The sequence below is a fragment of the Hypomesus transpacificus genome, chromosome 18 (genome assembly GCF_021917145.1).
Source record: "Hypomesus transpacificus isolate Combined female chromosome 18, fHypTra1, whole genome shotgun sequence".
Classification (NCBI taxonomy): Eukaryota; Metazoa; Chordata; class Actinopteri; order Osmeriformes; family Osmeridae; genus Hypomesus; species Hypomesus transpacificus.
Genome location: NC_061077.1, coordinates 12,296,773 through 12,317,454, shown reverse-complemented (window position 1 = coordinate 12,317,454; position 20,682 = coordinate 12,296,773). Strand labels below are relative to the sequence as shown.

The window sequence follows — 20,682 nt, the reverse complement described above, 5'->3', positions numbered from 1 at the left end:
TTATGAGCCGAGAAAGCCTGTGAACCTGAGGTAACATAACTAAACAAGAGTTGGAGGACATCTTTAAGACAGTAAGATACATTTTATCAGAATTTAAAATAAGCACACAAAAACACTACAAACAAGACAATGCCAGGGACCCATATTGACATAATTGCATTAATAGTATTATTCATTTATGATATTTTAACTTATCAATGTCAGTATAAAGATGATATAGAGATATGTGACTGAATTTGTGTCCACGTGTAGTTACAAACAATGTCTTCAAGACTCCACATAACATCTGTAAACATTGATGGCAGTTTATCTATGAATCAATTGATGACACAATATGTATTGGGTATAATGGTATAATATTAATAGCTTTATCTGCACTACACTAAAGACAAGATCCTGCCTCAACTCTTATATACAGTATATATATACTGTTTGAGGCATCAGTCCTTACAGTTGACAGTCTTATCAATGCATAAAAAAAACATATCCTATAACCATAAATATTTGTTCACAATGGCATCTTTGGAACTGTCACACACAAGATGTCACATTTGAGGCTGGACCTAGAACGTATCTTCCTCTATAACAGCTCCTATGTCACACATTTCCCTATCTACATTGTCATCTGGTTTGTGTGTTCAGTGAGTACTATCAAGAAACCTCTTTAATCCACAAGTTTGAAGTTGTTAGCAGTCAGCTTCAGCATTTTTCACAGTAAGTCTAGGCAGATGTCCGGAAGTCCATGGTAGACGACACGTAACTGGACCCATGTTTGAAAATAATGTAAAAGAAGTATTCTCTGGGACTTCCAAATTGTTTTTAAACCTGGCACAGCTTCAATTGTGCCACTGTAATTGTCAATATGACTAACTCCTGTTCTGTGCAGTGCAGGTCCTAATATTGGTACAACAAAGAGCTTAGGTCTCCAACGGCGCTCGTAGGGGAATACATCCATCCATCTCCAGAGATTCAGGCCAGCCTTCATACTTGTTGCTGTTCTTACTGTTCTTCATACGCTATAGGAAGGAAAGAGAGCAATTAAGAGAAAGAGAAAGGGTTCAACTACCACAAACAAGATGACCACATTTCATTTGTACAAACTGCCATCTGTTTTCATTATTTATTCTGCCATATCCGAGACCTCAATGACATACAATAAACCTGTTGTGCAGACTACAGGTAATCCACAGTAACACTGCAAGCCCTCTCCCAACCAGGAAACACCACCTATCATTTCCTATTTACATGTTTAACTAAAGAAGTCACACAGTCCACCAGACTTTCCCTCCAAAGTGAAAATGGAGGCAAAGTAGATGAGCCTGTCCAACACCTTGTTATGCAGAGGCAGCATGAGCGGCAGTTGGAATTCTCTACCTGCTCAAACGGACTCTTGTTCTCGATGCCCTTGGCTCCCACAAACACCCAGCTGTCTCTGAAGGCCAGCTCCTTCACCACCGTGCTGCCCAGCTCCTCAAAGAGCCGGCGCGCCTCATCGTTCAACCTATCGAACAGCCAGGAACCAGGGCACAATCAGGCCATGTTTTCGCTCCCCATTTGTAAATACATTTGAGTATATGCAAAGCGACTAAGAAAAATCCTAAATTGTCCATGACATACATACACACATATATATTTTTATATACATACAGCAGGGGTCGGCAACAGGCGGCCCGCGGGCCAATTGTGGCCCGCCAGCGATTTTATTTGGCCCGTCAAAATATTTCCAATGATTTATTTTTTATAACGTTTTTTTCCCCGTCGACTTTTATTTTGAAACCGGAAACTGGGTATGGTGTCATTAGATGTTGTCGACTTCATGCAGCGCCGGCGTCGCCTGCAGCCCGGTTGACTTGAAGTAACCAATGGCATTCTCAGCTTCAAGGCAGCCGGCTGTCGGCGCTGCCGTCGCTGCATGAAGTCGAATACACTTATTGACTTTTCTGAAGTATTTTTTCGCCATGTCATCGCTACCATATGATCGCTACACCTCACGGCTGACAGATCGCCTGAGGTGAAAGCACAGTTATGGTTAGTAATCATGGGCAGCGCTCTCTATGGCAGCGCTAGGAAGGGGCTAGCAGGTGCTTCAGCACCCCCAAGAAAGACCAAAGCACCCCGAAAGCACCCCCCACGACATTGCTTATTAATTTATAGTTTCAGGCCCGGAATGGCCATCGGGAGAATAGGGAGAATTCACGGTGGGCCGCTTTGCCCGCTTATAAATTGGGCCAGAAGATCGCCTGCTTTCTCTTTGTTTTTTTCACACACCGAATAACAGGATATGCCTTAAGTTTGTTAAGTTACTGTGTGACTGAAAAGTAAGCTAATAGGCTACATTATGTTTTAATCTAATTAAGCGCATGATCAGACCGTGCATTAAAAAGTGCAGTTCAGTTGTCGCGCATGTTTCTCAAACACAAACCATAATTTATTGTTGTGGAGGGAGTTAGCTAGATTAAGCTGAAGCGAAAAAAATAAAATGGAAGGGATAAGATCCCAGGAGGAACTGAAAAAGCCAGGTAAAAAATTAAATTTTTGCTCGCATTAATGTGAAGTTCCGATTTCACCTCACATTAAAACCTTGACTAGGTCCTAGTAATCCTATTCTCACTTGATGACAGTATTTATGTGCACCAACGATGACGACCCACCACGTTGGGATGACAGTGACGACCATGTTGATACAGTTCGTTAACAGACCACCAATGGGCTCATGCACATGGTTTATTATCGTTAGCTATTTGTAGTAGACCTACCCATTCTCCATATAGGCCTAGTTGTTGCGAGTGCACGTATCGCAAGGGCACCTATCGCAGCGTCTAAATAGGCAGTAACCCAGACTCTGGCCCGCCGTCTAGTGGCGAGGAAAAATACTGGCCCGTGGCCCAAGTTACTTGCCGACCCCTGACATACAGTGATATTGTATTTTAAATGTGTGGTATGATGTATCCAAGTGCTTCATTGTGTGATAGAATAATACAAATATATAAACAATGACACTTATAGGGGGACTTGTTGGTTAGTTGTAACTGATTTAACTACTTGTACTCAACGGAAGTTATATTATTGTTGCTTGCTTTCCTACAGGTACACTTGCACTTTTGAGATTCATGCTGTTTAATTTGTAATTTGTTTAACTACATGCTCGTGCTTCTTCCCATTGGCACTTATTTGCTTATCACAATGTATGCTCATGCTTTGGCTACCCGCAATGTTTTGGTTGTTGTCACATTGTTTATGATCATTGGCTTATGCACTTCCAAGCTCTCACTTGGAAGTTTGGATAAAAGTGTCTGCTAAATGAATACATGTAATGTAAATACACTGTTTAGAAAATGTAATTGAAAAATGTATAATAGAAAATTGTGTTTTATGAAGATGTATCACTGTGGGGAGAAACTGCTTTTTTGTTTTGCAACACTGTCAAAACAGCTTCGGTGTGTGGGGGTGTTCTGGAGGGGGGGGGGGTGTCGTACTTTGTAGCTGCATCATCAAAGGAGGCCACAAACACAAGCGTTCCCTCATGCAGTGGTCGGAGATACTTCAACAGGTCGTTCACATCTGCAAGTGGTAAATAAGACAGGCTTACTTACTCTATTTTATGTATTCGTTCTGTCTATCCATGCGTGTGTGTGTGTATATATATATATATATATCATTTTTTATAGCTGCATAATATACATCAAAGTCACCTCCTGCCCACATGTCAAAGGATTTTGAGTCCAAGAGCTCTCCAGTTACTCCTGTAGGTAAATGGAATAGTCAATACAAAAGCACTGATCATTAAGATATCAAATAAAAAACACAAAAGATAAGATGAAGGCTGGTGGAAAGCATGTGTACCGTTTACTAAAGCGACGTTCAGTCCTCGGCCAACGTTGTTTTTGACACTGCTCACAAGCCTGAGGAACAGAACAGGTTAGACGGGAACTGAGAGAACAGTTAACAATTAATAGTATTGTATCCTAGGGATTGGAGGGTAAAACACTGGACAGCTCAAACTGAAGATACATGGACACGCGGGCACACTGAGGGGAGGAGAAAGTGACAAACACCCATGGAGTTAAGGAGAGCAAGGCAAAATACTTGCATTCAGCTCCTCAGGCAGGTTTAATGCCTGGTTACGGTGGAAGAGAGAGAAAGAGGGAAATGAGAAATTAAAGTAAAATGGAGTGGTGGAGGAATGGAGATATATTCATTTTGGTTCTCACATTTTGTCCTCCAGGCATATTTTGGGTCCGATGACATTAGCAGCTCCGGAGACCAGGCGGAAGGCCAGGTGTTTTGGGGGGCATGGGGCAGACAAACCACACTTGTACTTGCGTGGTCGAGACTCTGAGAGAAGAGGAAATGATTACATTTAAATTCCGTTATCACAGACCAACACCAAAACTAGGAATCTAATACTGAGTCTCAGATAGTGGCTGCGGCATTTAAGGGAGACAGATAGTACATAATGAGGGACTTGGTCAATAACAACCGCCTCCACTTACCAGTGGTTGGCTCCTCGTTGGTCCCTGTGAAAAGAAAATAAGACCAACAATCTTGTCATCTGACATGCCATACATAATCAGCCATTGCCAATACATATCAGTCAGGGGACTGTGTTATGGTACCTGTGAAGAGGTGTCGCACCACTGTACTACTGTCCCCTCCGAGAATGGAGCTGGCCAAAACCCAAGTGAGTCCCACCAAAAGAAGTACAGCGACAGCTCGCAGTGGCCCTGTTACACGGGAAAACATTCAAATAAGTTACCAATATAGAACTAACTTACTCTCTTCTGCACATGCACACAATCTCACACACACGAGAGCATTCATGTATTTGGTGTGTAAACCCACCTGCCAATCTCATTTTAAGCGTCTTTGAAGAACTGAGAGGTCAAACAAGAAGAATCCTGAAAGGATAGAGACAAACACGATGGTAAAATGTATCGAACTCAAGTCTCAAGACATTGGGGCATGCAAGATGGCTCTCCATGTTTTCGTCATGGCAAAAAAGTGAAAATCCGAGACACCAAATGATCATCGACTAACGGGCACTGAGTACAATGCATATGCTTCAATTTAACACGGTGAATTTGTAATCTAGCTAATTTGCTTACCTGCTTTCCTAAAGCAAAGATTCTTCCGTTTCCACGCTTTATAAAGCAGCTCACGCCAGAATATGTACTGTTGCTTTACAACCTCATCGGTAGGCTACTTTACTCGCGTTCATTTGCGATACCAATGAAGCCCAAACTCCTATAACTATTGGAAGTTTATATTATCTATTTGGGTACCTAGTCGATCATCTAGGCGAATCACACAACTTCGTTTGATTACACATGACAAATGTTTATTCTATCACTGTTCTTTGCTGTCTTCCGGACTAGTTTCTAGGCTGAGCAGCCCATTTATAATGACGTGTGTATAGAGTCTGCGCAGTAGGCATACATTTATTATGCATGTAGAGGCTGTGATTACGTCACATCATAAGCCTTTACATTTTATCATCAACAACAGAGCAGAGGCACGCTATATCAATAACGTTAAATAATCTCCTCTCTCCACTGGCAAGAGTTTGTAAAATAATGCCAGTCCCACGCAATCACAAGCATCAATAAGACAATGTACAGTCTTAACCAATTAATAATCAAATAAACCTGTGAAATAGCTTTTGTGGACCAACTGAACGGTATTAGACTATTTGAGATAGGGATATATCACCCAACAACTGCGAAATTGTTATTGGCTACCTGTTAACCATAATTATCTTACAATAAAGATGCAGATGCAATGCAAACGACAGATGCCAATATTAACCCTCGCAGGCAACCTTACTCATTGTATGTACGGTATAGGCTACATTAGCTTCACTAAAAGAAAAGTAATTTTGAATGTAAAAAAATTACATATATCCCTATATGTAAATAAAAACTGTTAGGAAGGCGACTGTCGTGCATGGATTAGCTCTTGAAGTTGATGCACTCCAGGGGCGTTTCTAGGATTCAAAGAAAGGGCGGGCTTAGTCCCAAGGGGAGTGGCATGTTTGCGCTTGTAGCTTGGTGCAAAACAATTTGGGGCCCATTTGGGGCCGCGGATATCCATTGTTTTAGACAGTTCATAGATTTGTTCAATCAGAAAGAGTGTGATTTTGCTCTGTAAAAAAAGAAAAAGGCTAATTATTTGGTTTTAGGATGAAGAACATTTTAGGGGGGCTGAAGAACATTTTAGGGGGACTTTCCCAGACTTTAAGCCTTGTCCTTGCCTAAAAACGTTTTCAATTGAGATCTTCATTGACATTTTATCTTACTTTAGGACAAGGCTAATCCATGCCTGGGAAACTGGGCTTATGTCTCTGGGCTAGCACAGGGGCGTAGGTATAATAATCTTTTTGGGTAGGCCTAGAAAAATATGGATAGGCATCCTTTCAGGGTTTTTTTACTTATTAACTTTGCGATGTGCACTTGGTGCATAATCTTTCGGACATATTTTAGTTTTTGGGTAGGCCTTATATCAAATTGGGTAGGCCTGTGCCTGGGCTAGCAGTGGTGAATAAACAACACCTGTCGCCGCGCTCTATCCAATCGCGTGTAAGCCTAATTTTGCAATTGTGTATTTTAGAGAGCTGAGTCTCTGCAGTCTTATGCAAATATCTTCGACAGTTAAAGACAGTGTTGTAGAATTGACCCAGCCCTATTTCTACAACCAAACCTAGTCTCCACAACTCAGTCTAAACCTTATTGACTCTGGTCTATAACCCTGTGTAGTCCCCATGTAACTCAGTCTCTATACTACTTCTACTACTACGACAGACTTCCGAAGGAACTTGAATTCCAGGGCCAGGGCCGGCGTTTGCTACAGGCGAACTAGGCAGCCGCCTAGGGCGCCATGAAGAGGGGGGCGCCAAATACCAAAGTGCGTCAATTACCGTCCCGCACCACCAGCAGAGGGCGCCTAGGCGGGGTGGGGTGGCGTCTCTCTGATTTGCGCTCCGGGTTGGGGGGGGGGGGGGGTGTTGGTGCAACATCTTGCCTACGGCGGCGAAGGTACTCGCGCCGGCCCTGTCCAGGGCCTTTAGTGTGCACAGCTCAATCTGACCACTGTACTGCCCCCCTGGATCCTTATCATGGGCGTATCTAGCCTTATTTTGTTTCATAGCTTCATTAGCCCCCCAATTTTTTTTTCATATTTTACATTTACATTTGTTAATTTCTCTTCCTAAAACCCACTACAGGAATCTATTTAAAATGATATTTTCAGAAAAATCTTCTGGGGGAAGACCCCCCTAGTTTTGCTGGGTCACAGGGACAGGGGCGGCTCTACACGGGGGCCTACAGGGGCCAGGGCCCCTGTAAAAACTTCCCTGGCCCCCCCTGTGGCCCCCCTGAGCTGACTGTAAAGAAAAATAAGTTACAAAAAAAAGTTGAAATTAAAAGCGTTTTTCTTCTTCTAGTAGTCATCGTGAATGAGGAAGGGACATTGCAGCCTTTTTTGCCCCAGTAAATACAAAAGTTAAAGAAACATATCAAGGTATTGAGAGAGCTGAAGAGCTGGAAGAGGGAGAGCAAGAGTCGTTTGTATGATTTTAATGTAAAGCAAAATTTAAGTATTTAATGTTTAAATATCATTTGTTTGTTTTTAATGTGCCCCCCTGATTAAACACTGCCCCCCCCCCCCCTGGCCCCCCCAGCAAAATTTGTCTAGAACCGCCACTGCACAGGGAATAATAATAGTTTTAATCTAGGGGCTTAGCCCCCCCAAAAGTGGAAACCTAGATTCGCCCCTGGTCCTTATAAATAGCGTGAGCTAATCATAGGGCCCCCCAGAGCACCCAGTGCTTAGAATGTGAGAGCGTAGATGTAGGCTAGTATTAACTTTGTCAACATCAAATTCAAGTTTTTTCAGGTGTGAATCAGATGGTGAGAAGTGCCCAACTAACTTGCTGGAGATGTTGTGGCACATCATTTGCTGTCAGTGTTCTCCAATGTTTTCATGGCACTGTGGGGGCATGGTACATATGCCCAGGAGCCACTCAACACCATCAAGACCTGGTCACATGCTGCTCAGTCAGGCCCGGAGCCTTTCTTTTTCAGGGCAAGATCTCAAATTATGACAAATAATCACAGATTTTAGCCTCATATCGTATATGTAAATAATTAGGGAAATCCAAATTATTCACAAACACATAAGCAGTGATTATTTGTCATTTTAACGTATTTCAGTCAAAAGGCACAACATTTTCTGTAGAATTAATGAACCTGTCCGCTGTCACGAGCATCACCAAGGCACGCGTGCACTCTGCACATCCTGATTCCTGGCTGATCTCAACCAAGATGGCAGCTTCCAGTGCAGTACTATCGATGTCCAAACTCCTAAAACCAATCTGGGGCAGACAATTGGCGAATTCAGCGAAAGTAAGACGGCTTATAGACTATCATGATTGTCAACATTGTAGTGACAGTAGAGTCTTACAAACATAATGCAGATTTTGAAAAATCAAAGACAAGGTCATTTTACTCTACTAGCTAGCACTAGCTGGCCTAGCCTGACAGCTTAGCTGTTTTAAAGGTTGAACCACAGCGTGTAGGTAGTTTGCTAACTGTAGTGTACAGGAGGTATTACATTGCTACTTTGCTTTGCTTTTGTAAGCAACGCTAGCTAGTTGTGTAGATACGGAACAGCTCTCTTTAGTGTTGCTTTGCTACAGTCCACAGTTAATAGCATCAAGCCAAACACTATCAACGATGGTAATCTAGTTGTAGCTAATTTATAGACGCTTAACAGCACCGAAAAAATCGTTATCCTTTTTCAACGTTTTCAGATTTATGGAGCGACACTGACCAGTCACAGGGAGAAGTCATCAAGCTATGTGAGTGACTGTGTTGAAGCAGAAAAGCACAAACACCAAGCAACCCAGGGGGATTTGGACAGTGTGCTCTAGGGTTGCATACGTTTCCCAAATTTAAGCTATCAATACTGTTTCATAAATGAATAGTAATAACACTGGCAAATGTCTCACCCAAGCTCTACTATCAACCTGTTAGGTTACTTGTTAGAAAAACACTTGTGACACTCCACTCTCCAAAACCTCAACCTCTTCTGTAATGTCGGGTAGACATGGATACTTTACATTTACATTACATTTAGTCATTTAGCAGACCCTCTTATCCAGAGGGACTTACAGTAAGTACAGGGATATTCCCCCCAAGGCAAGTAGGGTGAAGTGCCTTGCCCAAGGACAGGTCACGTTGGCATGTCCTGGAATTGAACTGCCAACCTTCTGAGTAATAGCCCAACTTAGTTTGTGTTCTTTCTTCTATTATCCAACTTTTTCTGTAAAACAAATGTTCACCTTTTAACATGGGCCAACATATTTAACTGGGGTAAAACACATCTGTCCTCTTTTTGGAAGAGAGATTTTACCAGCTTCTGTTAATGTTTTTTTGGACTTTCTGTTCATGCCATCCTTCTGACTGACCATATTGTTCTGACTTTCCTTGGTGTCTATCTTCAACAAGCAGAGAGAGAATATTGTAAGTAGCCTGATTACAATACATTCAGCCCTTTAAAAAAATGCTCCAAAAATACATATATTGTATTGATATTGAAGTCTTATGTCTATGCTTCAGCCTCCACCGGCTAAGTATGGTGGGAGACACACAGTGACGCTGATCCCAGGAGACGGCATTGGACCAGAGCTGCTCAACCACGTCCGGGAGCTCTTTAGGTCAGCCAGTCCTTACTGTGTTTACAAAGCCTCTTAAGAGTCATACAAGCCTGTTATCAAGTTTGTAAAGGTTTCTAATGTGTCTTGTGTAGGTTGCTGCGTTGAGTGCTTCCATGTTCAGGCTTAAGCGTTAAGTGTGCTTGTTCTGTGGCGGCTACAGGTTCAGTTGCGTGCCAGTGGACTTTGAGGTGGTCAACGTCAACTCCTCATTAACCACAGAGGAAGACATCGACAACGCCATCACCGCCATCCGACGCAATGGTGTCGCTCTCAAAGGTTAGCGAACAGATGCCTCTGACAGTGCAGCCTCCAAGCAAGGGAGTTGATGAGTTATTTATTGTTTTTGGTTCTCTGCCATGTATTTATAATGATCTCTTTAGGTAATATTGAGACCAACCACACCATGCCGCCCGCTCACAAATCAAGGAACAATCTCCTACGGTGAGTTATGAGTTACATTTCCTGAGACTGTAGACATGCCTCTTCACCCACTTATACAGGGTACGGTCTGAACACTGTCTCCCTGCTTGCGTGTGCTCCGACAGCACCAGCCTGGACCTGTATGCTAACGTGATGCACTGTCAGTCCCTGCCTGGAGTCCAGACTCGCCACAAGAACATCGACATCATGATCATCAGGGAGAACACAGAGGGGGAGTACAGCAGTCTGGAGCACGAGGTTAGGCACCACCTACTCCTAGTTCATCTCCAGTCGTCCAGGCTGCACCTCGTTCTCTTGGTTTTGAGTCTTTCATCTGTGCTAACCTTCTGCTCTCTCTCTCTCTCTCTCTCTCTCTCTCTCTCTCTCTCTCTCTCTCTCTCTCTCTCTGTCTCTCTCTCTCTCTGTCTCTCTCTCTCGTTTGTGTGCGCCTCCTGCAGAGTGTGTCCGGAGTGGTGGAATGTCTCAAGATCATCACAAGGAATAACTCCCTGAGGATCGCAGAGTACGCCTTCAAACTGGCCAGGGAGAAAGGGCGGCGCAGGGTCACTGCCGTCCACAAGGCCAACATCATGTGAGTCAGCCAGCCAGGCAGCCAGCCAGCCAAGCAGCCAGCCAGCCAAGCAGACAGCCAGACTGTGCTCCTTCGGGAGCTGTCTCTTGCTGCGCCTCAGCAATAGCAGAGGTGTTAAAGACGTTTGTGCTCCTGAACGCTCCCCGTTCTCCTCACTGACAGGAAGCTGGGCGACGGCTTGTTCCTGCAGTGCTGCAGGGAGGTGGCATCAGGTTATCCAGACATCACCTTCGACAGCATGATAGTCGACAACACCACCATGCAGGTTTGCCCTACCCCCTCCAAGCAAGAGTGGAATGTTGGCCCCATAATGGCTCCTGTGCCATTCTGCTTCATTCACTGTTTCCTCTCGCTATGGTCTAGCTGGTGTCCAAGCCGGAGCAGTTTGATGTGATGGTGATGCCCAACCTGTATGGGAACGTGGTCAGCAATGTGTGTGCCGGCCTGGTGGGAGGGCCAGGGCTGGTGCCCGGGGCCAACTACGGCCGAGACTACGCCGTCTTCGAAACAGTGAGTCAGATGGATGTTTCACAACAGGGTGTCAAATTCCACTTTAAAGGGAGAAGAAATGCTTTGAGACGCAAAAGACTTTCTCACAACACATAAGATGTACTGATGTAGCCGGAGGTACTTTAGTGAAACGTGCTCTTCTCTGTTGATCTCTCTCTCTGTCGGGTCTGTTTATCTTTTCTCTCGCTGTTAGGCCACAAGGAACACTGGGAAGAGTATTGCCAACAGGAACATTGCCAACCCCACGGCCATGCTGCTGGCTAGCTGCATGATGCTCGATCACCTGAAGTGAGCTCTTATTTTATCACACCTCTTCACTGCGCAATAACTCAGATTGACGGCATTCTTTCGCTTTCGTTTTTTGTTCTTTGTACGACGACTAATTTAAGCCGTGTTAATTAGCTCACATTTTGAACTCATTAATCGCTGTTTTTATCAGTCGGCAAGACAGCTCACTGAAGTAGGTCAGTTGAGGCCCCTGACTTCGTATTCCTTTTGTGTTTCTCCAGGCTGTATGACTACGCGACTATGATCCGGAACGCGGTGCTGTCCACCATGAATGTAACCAGGGTAACTAGCTCATGACCTCCTCTGCTAACTTGCCACCGTCCATTCCCTCACTGACACTCAGGACACTGTATTTAAGTCGTAAAATGCAGAATGTGGTTTTTATCTGCAGAGCTCAAGAACAGACACAGCCACTAAGACAGGCATTATTGGTGGACTCATTTGACAGCTTCCAGAGAGTTCTCTACTTATGTGGTTGAAAATAAACACATATCTGATGTCACTGCATATGACATATGTTCTCTCTTGGATCTCTCTGTTTTCAGTTGGGTTTTGACAGGACATGTGATGTTGCCGTTCTAACTCGATAGTGCAGTCGGTGTGGTGATGCTTATTATTGTCTGTCCCTGCAGTTGCACACGGTGGACATCGGGGGGCAGGGCACCACTTCTGAGGTGGTGCAGTCCATCATGAGGAACATCCAGAGCAAGGGACCTCTCACCACAGAGTTCTAAACCAACACACACAGCTACACAATGCTGTGTCTGAGGACACGGCAAACCTTGTATGTGTTTGGAACAACTGTGTGTGCCCGGAGAACAGGTCTGCATGTCTGTATCTGTAACGTGACAGTCCCTCCCTTTATTGGCGTTAACATCGAAACGGTTCATGTCACAAAAGTCACTTCACAGTGTAATAGTCGTCACATGTTGCTCTCGATGTCTGTCCATTCATGATTTAAAAAGAATTTAACGTTTGCCTTTAAGTGAATTATCTCTTGGGTTATTCTCAAACGGTTAGGCCCAGACATGGAGCCTCTTGTCTCCTGAGAATGCCCACATTCTGGGGTCATGCTATAAAATCTGTTCTGACAAACTTCAGTGATTAAGAAACAAGGGCCCATTTTGTGGTAACCGTTTAGGTAACACATGATGGACGCACATTACAAGGATCCCTTTTAGCTGGGAGGTGTTTTGTTCAGATACAATCTTGGTATTATTGCATAGGTTCTGACCTGTACACTGCTTACTCATTCCATGTTCCCTATCCGCTATTCTTATCAGCTTGCTGCTAACAGCATCTTGCTGCTAACCAGGATAACCTTATAAACAGTCTTATCATTTTATGACTATTATTATATTTTGTTTACCTGTGATTCACTTGCGATTCAAGGCCTACTTTTACCTTACCTTAAGTTTTGTTGTACTTCATTTACTGTTACATCTGCTCATCCTCTTCAGATCACGTGGCGTAACATCGAAACGGTTATTTTTAATTTTAAGTTAACGCCAGGCACTGACAACAGTTATCTAGTGTACCTCTTTGTCATAGTCATAATGTTAACTCAAATGTGCTGCGTGTGTATAAACTGTGATACACCCAGATCATCTTGTCTTTGGTCCATACCTATTATTAAATTTTTCTTGGAAAATATAATAAACTTTATTAAAGCTGTGGGCATACTGTATTTACATTAAATAATGATCAATGAACATTATCTATTCCACATGGATTTGTAAGGATTTCCAGGTCAATCAAGTATACATTGGTGTATCGGTAATTAATCAGAGGCTGTATTCACCTAGAATGCAAAATGACTCAAATGAGCAAAGAAGGGTCATGTAGTGCTGTTATGATGTGAGCAAAATATGTCACCCTTTGTTGAGATGGGCTATTTGGCTACCAAAGCATTTCCTATGCGAAACTGTTGATAACAGTCAGGTGGCTGAGCGGTTAGGAAATCGGGCTAGTAAACTGAAGGTTGCTAGTTCGATTCCCGGCCGTGCAAAATGACGTTGTATCCTTGGGAAAGGCACTTCACCCTACTTGCTTCGGGGGAATGTCCCTGTACTTACTGTAAGTCGCTCTGGATAAGAGCGTCTACTAGATGTAAATGTAATAACGATTATTTTGACACACATCTTCATTTATCCTAATTTCACTCATGTAACTAGAAACTAAGATTTTGAAGTGTGGCAAGATTCACTTGATGGCAACCACCGCTCAAAGTATTAACTTGGAGGCCATTTATACTGGTTTGTAAGGATGTCCCTGAAAAGTGAAGCGAAACACTCCACGTTGCAGCCACACATGTACCCTATTAACGGTTGTTTGACAAGGTGGAATTACGCAGTATAATCAAAGTGACTCTCTAATGAGATTAATTTTACCTTGGCATTGGATTCCAAACTGTGGGGTAAATACAGTGTGAACATGGAAGTTTCCCCAGCACAGGTTGTTCCACTTTGCCAGGTGCTTAAACAGCAGTGGATCAGATCCATATAGACGTCATGCAGGGCTTCAATACAGTGACCTCTTGCACATAGATTCATTCCAAACCTTTCCTGCTCGCCTCTTTCAATATTCCCAGCAGTTTTAACCATGCTGACCACTCCTATCTGTTCCCAGGGTTTTAACTTGAGCAAATTTGAGTAAATAAAGCTGTTGGGTAATGGGTTGCTTGGGTGAAATCCGAATGCACGAGGAGTAGACTGCAGAGTGATGTATAGTCTGTGAAGTGTGCAGAGAAGAACCCCATGAGTATATTTTGGCTTCTGGCATCTTGGCTCCCTGTCACTACAACTCCCTCTACTCAGCCTTGCATCAGTTTTTCGGCCCGCCGAGACGGCAATTTGGCTCGTGCCCATCCTCGCTGTCTTTAGAAGACTGATGTTTCAAAGTGAATGCAACCTATTCCAGGTCAACTTCCTTGACCATAATCCTGTTTTGACTTTCTTTACCCTTACGTCAGTGCACCCCTATTCCCTGACACTAATAACCGTTTCGTGCTCTCCTGGTTATTCTCCCGGTCCCGCGTCCTCATACCTCACGCTCTCTCCTGCCCCGCGGGTGCAGCTCGTGGAGCCAGGGTTTGAGTCATTTGGAGGGAACCCCGTAGAGTGTGATCTGAGGTTAGATTTCACCCACCTGGCGATGGGGTTGTCGCCGGACCTGCATAGAACGCAATACTCTATCTAGGCAATACAACTCGATTCCCCTCGTCTGTTCTACATGCCCTCTCCTCTGAACTAGTGTGAGAGCTCTTGTTCTCCCTCCTTCACAGCAACTCTATCCTCTCCATTCCTCTAACGTCTCACTGTAAATTTAGGTTAACAATCTTTGCCGTAATTTATTACGATAACTAGTGTGACTAGTGTGCCTCAAATTTGACACGATCAGCGAGATATGGAACGATATTCCACAGTTATATATTGCCTGGTCGCTCTTGCTCCTGGCTCTCTTCAAAGAATACATCTTCTGTTCTCTCTTCTTTTTCAATGGTTCTAGTTCAACTTCTACACGTAAGTTCCTTTTTTCTAATTAGAGGCATACGTTTCTGCTGCGCTGCTCCGACACATCTGCTGCGCCCCAGGTGATAGTAATCAATCACCGCATGTATTAAAATCAGGCCCTGTAGTCTACCCACCACAGCTGGATTAAGTCAAGCGCTCTGGTCTCTGTTAATGGGATCTTTTCCCTGCCGGTATATAAAGCTACGTCAGGGGTCAGCTATTCCTTCCAAGACGTGTTCTCTGGTGTCTCCATTTAAAGATAATTCACGTGTCTTTTTGGGGGCCTTTAGACAGGAACAGGGGTAGGCCTATCCAGAAAAGAGTTGTGACTATGAAAGCCTGCCGAAAGAGCTGGGGGGAGAAGGACGGTGGGTTGAAGGATGCTTTGGAGGATATAGGAAGACCTCAGTGGCAACAAGGATCAGCTGACTTCTGTCCAGCGTTGGCATGGGGAGGGGATGTAGTTCTTTACACTGTCTATCAATAGTAGTAGGACGGTAGCGGCTACCAGAAAGGGTACCGCGGAGGCTTATCACATAGAGAGCGATTCTTTTACGGCTGGAGCTCAGTGGAGGGTTCCATGGATCGGGAGGAGGGGGGAGGAGGGGGTTTCCTGGCTCTGAACTCAAGCACACACACAGTCTTAACACAACATGTATGCTTAGTGGGGTTATGTGCCACACACGCATAGACGGAGCAGGACCACATGCCTTTTAAGTTCAGATATAAGGCCACCACTTGATCCCACAGAGTGCAGACCTATTATGCCCATGGCCTAGCTGGAGTGTGTGTGTGTGCATGGGCATGCTTTTAGTGAGCCTGCATGAGGCTGTCTAAATGGATCCCACCTGTGTATATGCTACAGAGGGTCCCGCTCTGTGACTGAGGCCGTAATTTGTAGTGCAGGGGGGAATGATTAGGCCAACTGGGGAGCGTTGTTACACAGCCCCCCCCCCCCCCCCCCCCTGTCCCTCTGTGTCACTCTCTCCTCGCCTCTCTCACTACCCCCCCCCCCCCCCCCCCCCCCCCTTGCAGCAGGCTGAAAGTATCTCCCCGGGGGCCTTTGCTGGAGAGCTGGCCTGCATGCTATTTCTGTTTGGTTTTATGAAAAATTGGTTGACTTGTTTTCCTTCGAGTTATAGGAGAGCAGAGAGCCACAACGTTAGGCACCTTCTTATCAGCTAAAGCTCACTGGCAATACAATGGACCATGGGACAGGGGAGCAGGAAACATCATTGTTTATTGGATATTGATGGGTTGTTTATTCCGTTTGGAGATGTCCATATGCCTTTCCAACCAAACCCACCCCACCCTACTTATGTTTTTGTTTGTTTTGTTACTCTCACTCTCTCTCTCATTCTCACTCTTCTTTCTGTTGCTTATCTGGCCACTGCTAAGTGCTTTACGTCCTGCTCGCCTGATGGGGCTTAGGGCAACATTGCGAAGGCTGCATTTCAAGACACGCACGCTGCTCTTATGTCAACCTGCATAACATTACCCTGATGTCATCAGAGACTGACCCCACCACATCTCTCTCTCTCTCTCTCTCTCTCTCTCTCTCTCTCTCTCTCTCTCTCTCTCTCTCTCTCTCTCTATCCAAACTTAAACCCGGGAAAGCGGGTAAACTGCTTGTGAGTGTAACCTGAACGGCACATCATGAAAGAGCTAAGGGTCTAGTCGTGTATCCATGGAGAAGGGAAAAGCAGTGCACAATGTTTATGACTGTGAGTTTGTCAATAGCTGCCTGTATTTATATACACATATGCTGCGCCTAGCTGAGGCCTACAGTAACCCTAACCCTCACCCAGACGTTGTACTCCAAAGCTTTCCACCCCTACCTGGACTGCAGTGTTTAGTCCTATGTAATGTGTTCCATTCTGGTCATTAGGCTGGCAGGGCAGAGTGGCCTCATTCAGGAAGAGTGGTGTTTAGTTCAGTCCCAGCCCCTGGCTTTCACCCCCTTGCATACCTCCACAGTGACCGAGCAACAAGACCAGAAAAGATAGGGAGGACTCTGGGGGAACCAACGCTGAATCTCAAAACAGCTTTTATCTCTCTGGGTGTGCGAGAGCTCTCTCAATCCTATCTCAGCATACATCCTGTCAGGAGAAGGTGGTGAGCATTCCATTTCTTTTTTTGGAGGGGAGGGGTTTCCACTGAAGTCCTTCCATCGGGTTGGCGTATTAGAGGATGTGTTACATAAGCCATGTCTTGCTCAACAGATGCGCAGAAATGCTGAGTTGCCACTCTCGTCGTCTGAATACATACACGTCCACATCTGATAATGAGGAGAAAGATATTCTAGTCAACCAAAATCCTCACTTGAGTTGAGGGCGTTGCTTTATTTTTTAGGATCGGAATGACCTGAATGTTTTTTCGAGGTAAGTACCTGTGGTTTCCCAAGTCTTGTTTCATTTTTACACTTTACTCACTGATAACAAGTTGCATCGGGAGTCTCGTTTGTCCTGTGTGCCGTTACAATCTCAGGTGATAAACTGTCCATTATTTCGGATGCTCCAGGGGCTCAATTGCTCCCAATATGGCTCACATTTTTCTCACATTCTTTTACCATTACTGGCCCGCTCCATCTTTCGACACCCCTGGAGTCCACATACTTGTCTCGGCCCCCCTCCTTGAACTCACATCAAAGGGCTTCCTCCAGTCTTATTCGTGGTTTCCTCTCCTATCACTCCAGCCCACCATCCGCTGACTAACTATTCGGTACCGAAACAGAGCACAGCTGAAGGGGAAACTTTGTCTCATTATCTGACTTACTGACTTTCTGTACAATGAGCCTCCTCAAGTCTCTATGTTGGATTCAAGGCCAGCTGGGATACAGTTTTGGTAGGCGGAACGAAGTCTTCGACAATGTCTGTGCGTGAGACTTTTCCATGTTTGTCTTCTCTCAGATCCAGTGGGTACAAGGAGCAGTGGTGGGGTTTTGCTCATGTCCCATCATGCCTTGTGCTGAGTGAGTTTTAGGACTCCTCAGCTGGTCCAACAAAAAGGCCTTTCTTCTTTTACTCCTGAGGGGCCCTGTCTCCTCAAAATAATCAGTCACTGAGCTATTACCCTTAATCATGGAAACAACACGAGTCTTGTGTTATGCCCCAGTCTATCTATTATTTCAAAAAAGCAGTTCAACAGACAACAGAGTCAGGGGGCAAGATGTACAATGTCAAAGTGGTTTCAGGAGGTCGTCAAGGAAAGCGAAGCTCGGAATGAGACCCGATCGTCTGAGAGTCGGGGGCTGGCGTATACGACACAGGTGTGCTCACCTTTCACCAGTCCGCTTGTTTTTCCATGGAAATAGAATATGGAAATCTGCCTAACCCTGGAGGAGCCAAGCCAGTCAATGCAGAAGACAAGGACTTGAAAGATACAATGGGCTGGCGTCTAATTTTATCCCTCCGTCCTGCTCATTTAACCCGTCCATCTCCATTATTCAGACTCGTTTACTACCAGATAGGGGGGACCTCATGAAAAACTAATGTTCAGGTGTCCCAATGTCATTTGCAAGCCCAAAAAGCTGTCCTCTCCAGTGTGTGCTGTCTGGAGTCATGGGCAGCGTGCTGGGTGAAGAAACAACTATGATTGACGTTGTTGACTAGGAATTGGAACACTAAACTGCTTTTCTGATACATAGCATGACACTCTGCTATGTCGGGAGTGTTTATGCAGTACAGTACTGTATGTGACTTGTTGTACAAGCTTCTAGGGACCCAAAGTACACAAAGCAGAATCGGCCGTATTGTGTTCCCTTCCTTGTCCGCTTGTCCTACCAACGTCTGCTTATGTTTTGCAAATATTTCTACTCATATTTCTTCGCTATCGGGCACATCTATTTGTTTCTACAATGTTTTGGCTCTTTATCAAAGAGATGCACTGTGTGGCATTTTGTATGCTTCATTAGGGTGCATGGAATGATTTTCACTCAATTGGACTCTAATCTAATGTTCAGAGACAGACAGGAAGCGGAGGGCAGGACAGCTTCTAAAATACAGTTTTAATATGTCATTAACAATCTGAGGATGTAAAGCCATGGAAGAAGAACAGATGAAAGAGACTTCTGTTAGTCTAAGGAGTGTGGACACTTATAAACACCCTCACACACATTTCCAGTCTCCCTCTCTTATAGACAGACCCGCTCACACACACACACACACACACACACTCACAGACACAGCTGAATAATGGAGTCGAGGGGGCCCAGAGTCCTGCCCCCTAACTCTAAGGGACGTCTCTCCGGACACTCAGCACAATTGGCTGACCGGTTGACCCCACCACCACCAGAGGATGTCATTGTTTCTCTGTAGCCAGGAGAGTACTCTCCAATGTATCCTCTATTCTTGGGTATTATATCCAGGCTTTCCAATGGAATTATCGGAAAGCGATCGTAAACACACTTATATGTCTGGCGGACTTACCGTCTTACTGATCCACGGAAGCAGGGTCCAACAAGCTCTGGTAAGTCACAGAGGCGCAGCTATGCTGTTAAAAGGCACATTTAAAGTGCAACAAATGCCTCACCTCAGACCTTGCAAAAGGACATCTGGGCCTTACCGGGTTAGCTTAACGACATTAGCACCTTGGGTCAAAGAAGCAGTCCTCTGTTGTCCAGTGGAGTGTGTGACAGGCTGATTAGAGGCAGGTTTCACGCACGAGGAAGGACATCATAACACACTCGTACACACCCACTCGCTGATACACACACACACACACACACACTCACACCCACTGCTGAGGAGGGCGGCCGTGAAGGGCGTCAACCTGACACCTCACGCACTACACTGACTGACACACTTAAAAGTTTCATTGAGTGTAATAGGAGATGAACCTAATCTCTCGTCTGTCTCTCCCACACAGTCTCTCTCCACACACACACGCACACACACACACACACACACACACACACACACACATAAACACTCTCCCACTCTCCCACTCTTGTTTAGTCTCCCTCAGTTCAAATACGAAACAACCATGAAAATAATTTCCACTACGAACACCGAAAACAAAAACATCCCACTGTCCATTCATCCCCTCCTGCCCTGTCTGGCCTCTAAGTCTCTTTCCATTGGCTTCCCCCTTTCCCTCCATCCATCCATCCCTATGACTCTTCTCCTCCCTCTACGCAGCAGTTCAATAATGAGAAACAGTTCCTCTGCTGCCTTAAGACTCAGAAAACACTCAAAGCCGCTCTGAGAAATGACATAAATTGTTCCAATGTTTTGCGAGCGCACTTCAAAGCAGGCCGAACTGGCTACGTTTGGCTACGTTCGCTGATAACGTCTTGATATCAAAACATATTACCAGTTGTGTATGTAAGAATGGTTGAAGTTCAGTGCTGCAGAGCCATGCAAAACTTCATGTAAATATGATGACAGAGGTAAGAATTTGTTAGGATAATTTCTTAAGTAATGCACAGAGTCGTCGGATTCAAAGAAAGTACAATAGTTTAATTCTTGCCAGCAAGGAGACAAAGTCTGATCGCAATACAAAGTTTGTCTGCTAGCATATTGTGCTAGCTAACTATTTAAGCAGCCCCACTCTTTACAGTCATTGGTTAAAACAAAGGCATGCAAATGTTCCATGGTTCTTCTTCATTGGCTCCTTGCATAGACCTGGCGCGCGCGTGTGTTTGAGTG

General features: G+C 44.7%; 2 protein-coding genes across 2 annotated transcripts; one reads left to right on the top strand and one right to left on the bottom strand.

Moving 5' to 3' along the window:
- Positions 1–62: 62 nt before the first annotated feature.
- fam3a (FAM3 metabolism regulating signaling molecule A) lies at positions 63–5,405 on the bottom strand. The gene is made up of 10 exons (XM_047039683.1): positions 5,106–5,405; positions 4,843–4,898; positions 4,617–4,724; positions 4,494–4,517; positions 4,212–4,335; positions 3,844–3,902; positions 3,693–3,743; positions 3,477–3,561; positions 1,375–1,501; positions 63–1,016 (listed from the first exon to the last, which is right to left on the bottom strand). Exons 2-10 carry the CDS (start codon positions 4,853–4,855, stop codon positions 918–920), a joined length of 690 nt encoding a protein of 229 aa, XP_046895639.1. The 5' UTR covers positions 4,856–4,898; positions 5,106–5,405; the 3' UTR covers positions 63–917.
- Positions 5,406–8,279: 2,874 nt separating this feature from the next.
- idh3g (isocitrate dehydrogenase (NAD(+)) 3 non-catalytic subunit gamma) lies at positions 8,280–13,198 on the top strand. The gene is made up of 13 exons (XM_047039672.1): positions 8,280–8,399; positions 8,807–8,854; positions 9,507–9,518; positions 9,615–9,712; positions 9,873–9,988; positions 10,093–10,153; positions 10,258–10,390; positions 10,591–10,724; positions 10,887–10,989; positions 11,088–11,234; positions 11,428–11,522; positions 11,744–11,804; positions 12,155–13,198. Exons 1-13 carry the CDS (start codon positions 8,319–8,321, stop codon positions 12,254–12,256), a joined length of 1,191 nt encoding a protein of 396 aa, XP_046895628.1. The 5' UTR covers positions 8,280–8,318; the 3' UTR covers positions 12,257–13,198.
- The last annotated feature ends 7,484 nt before the right edge of the window (positions 13,199–20,682 follow it).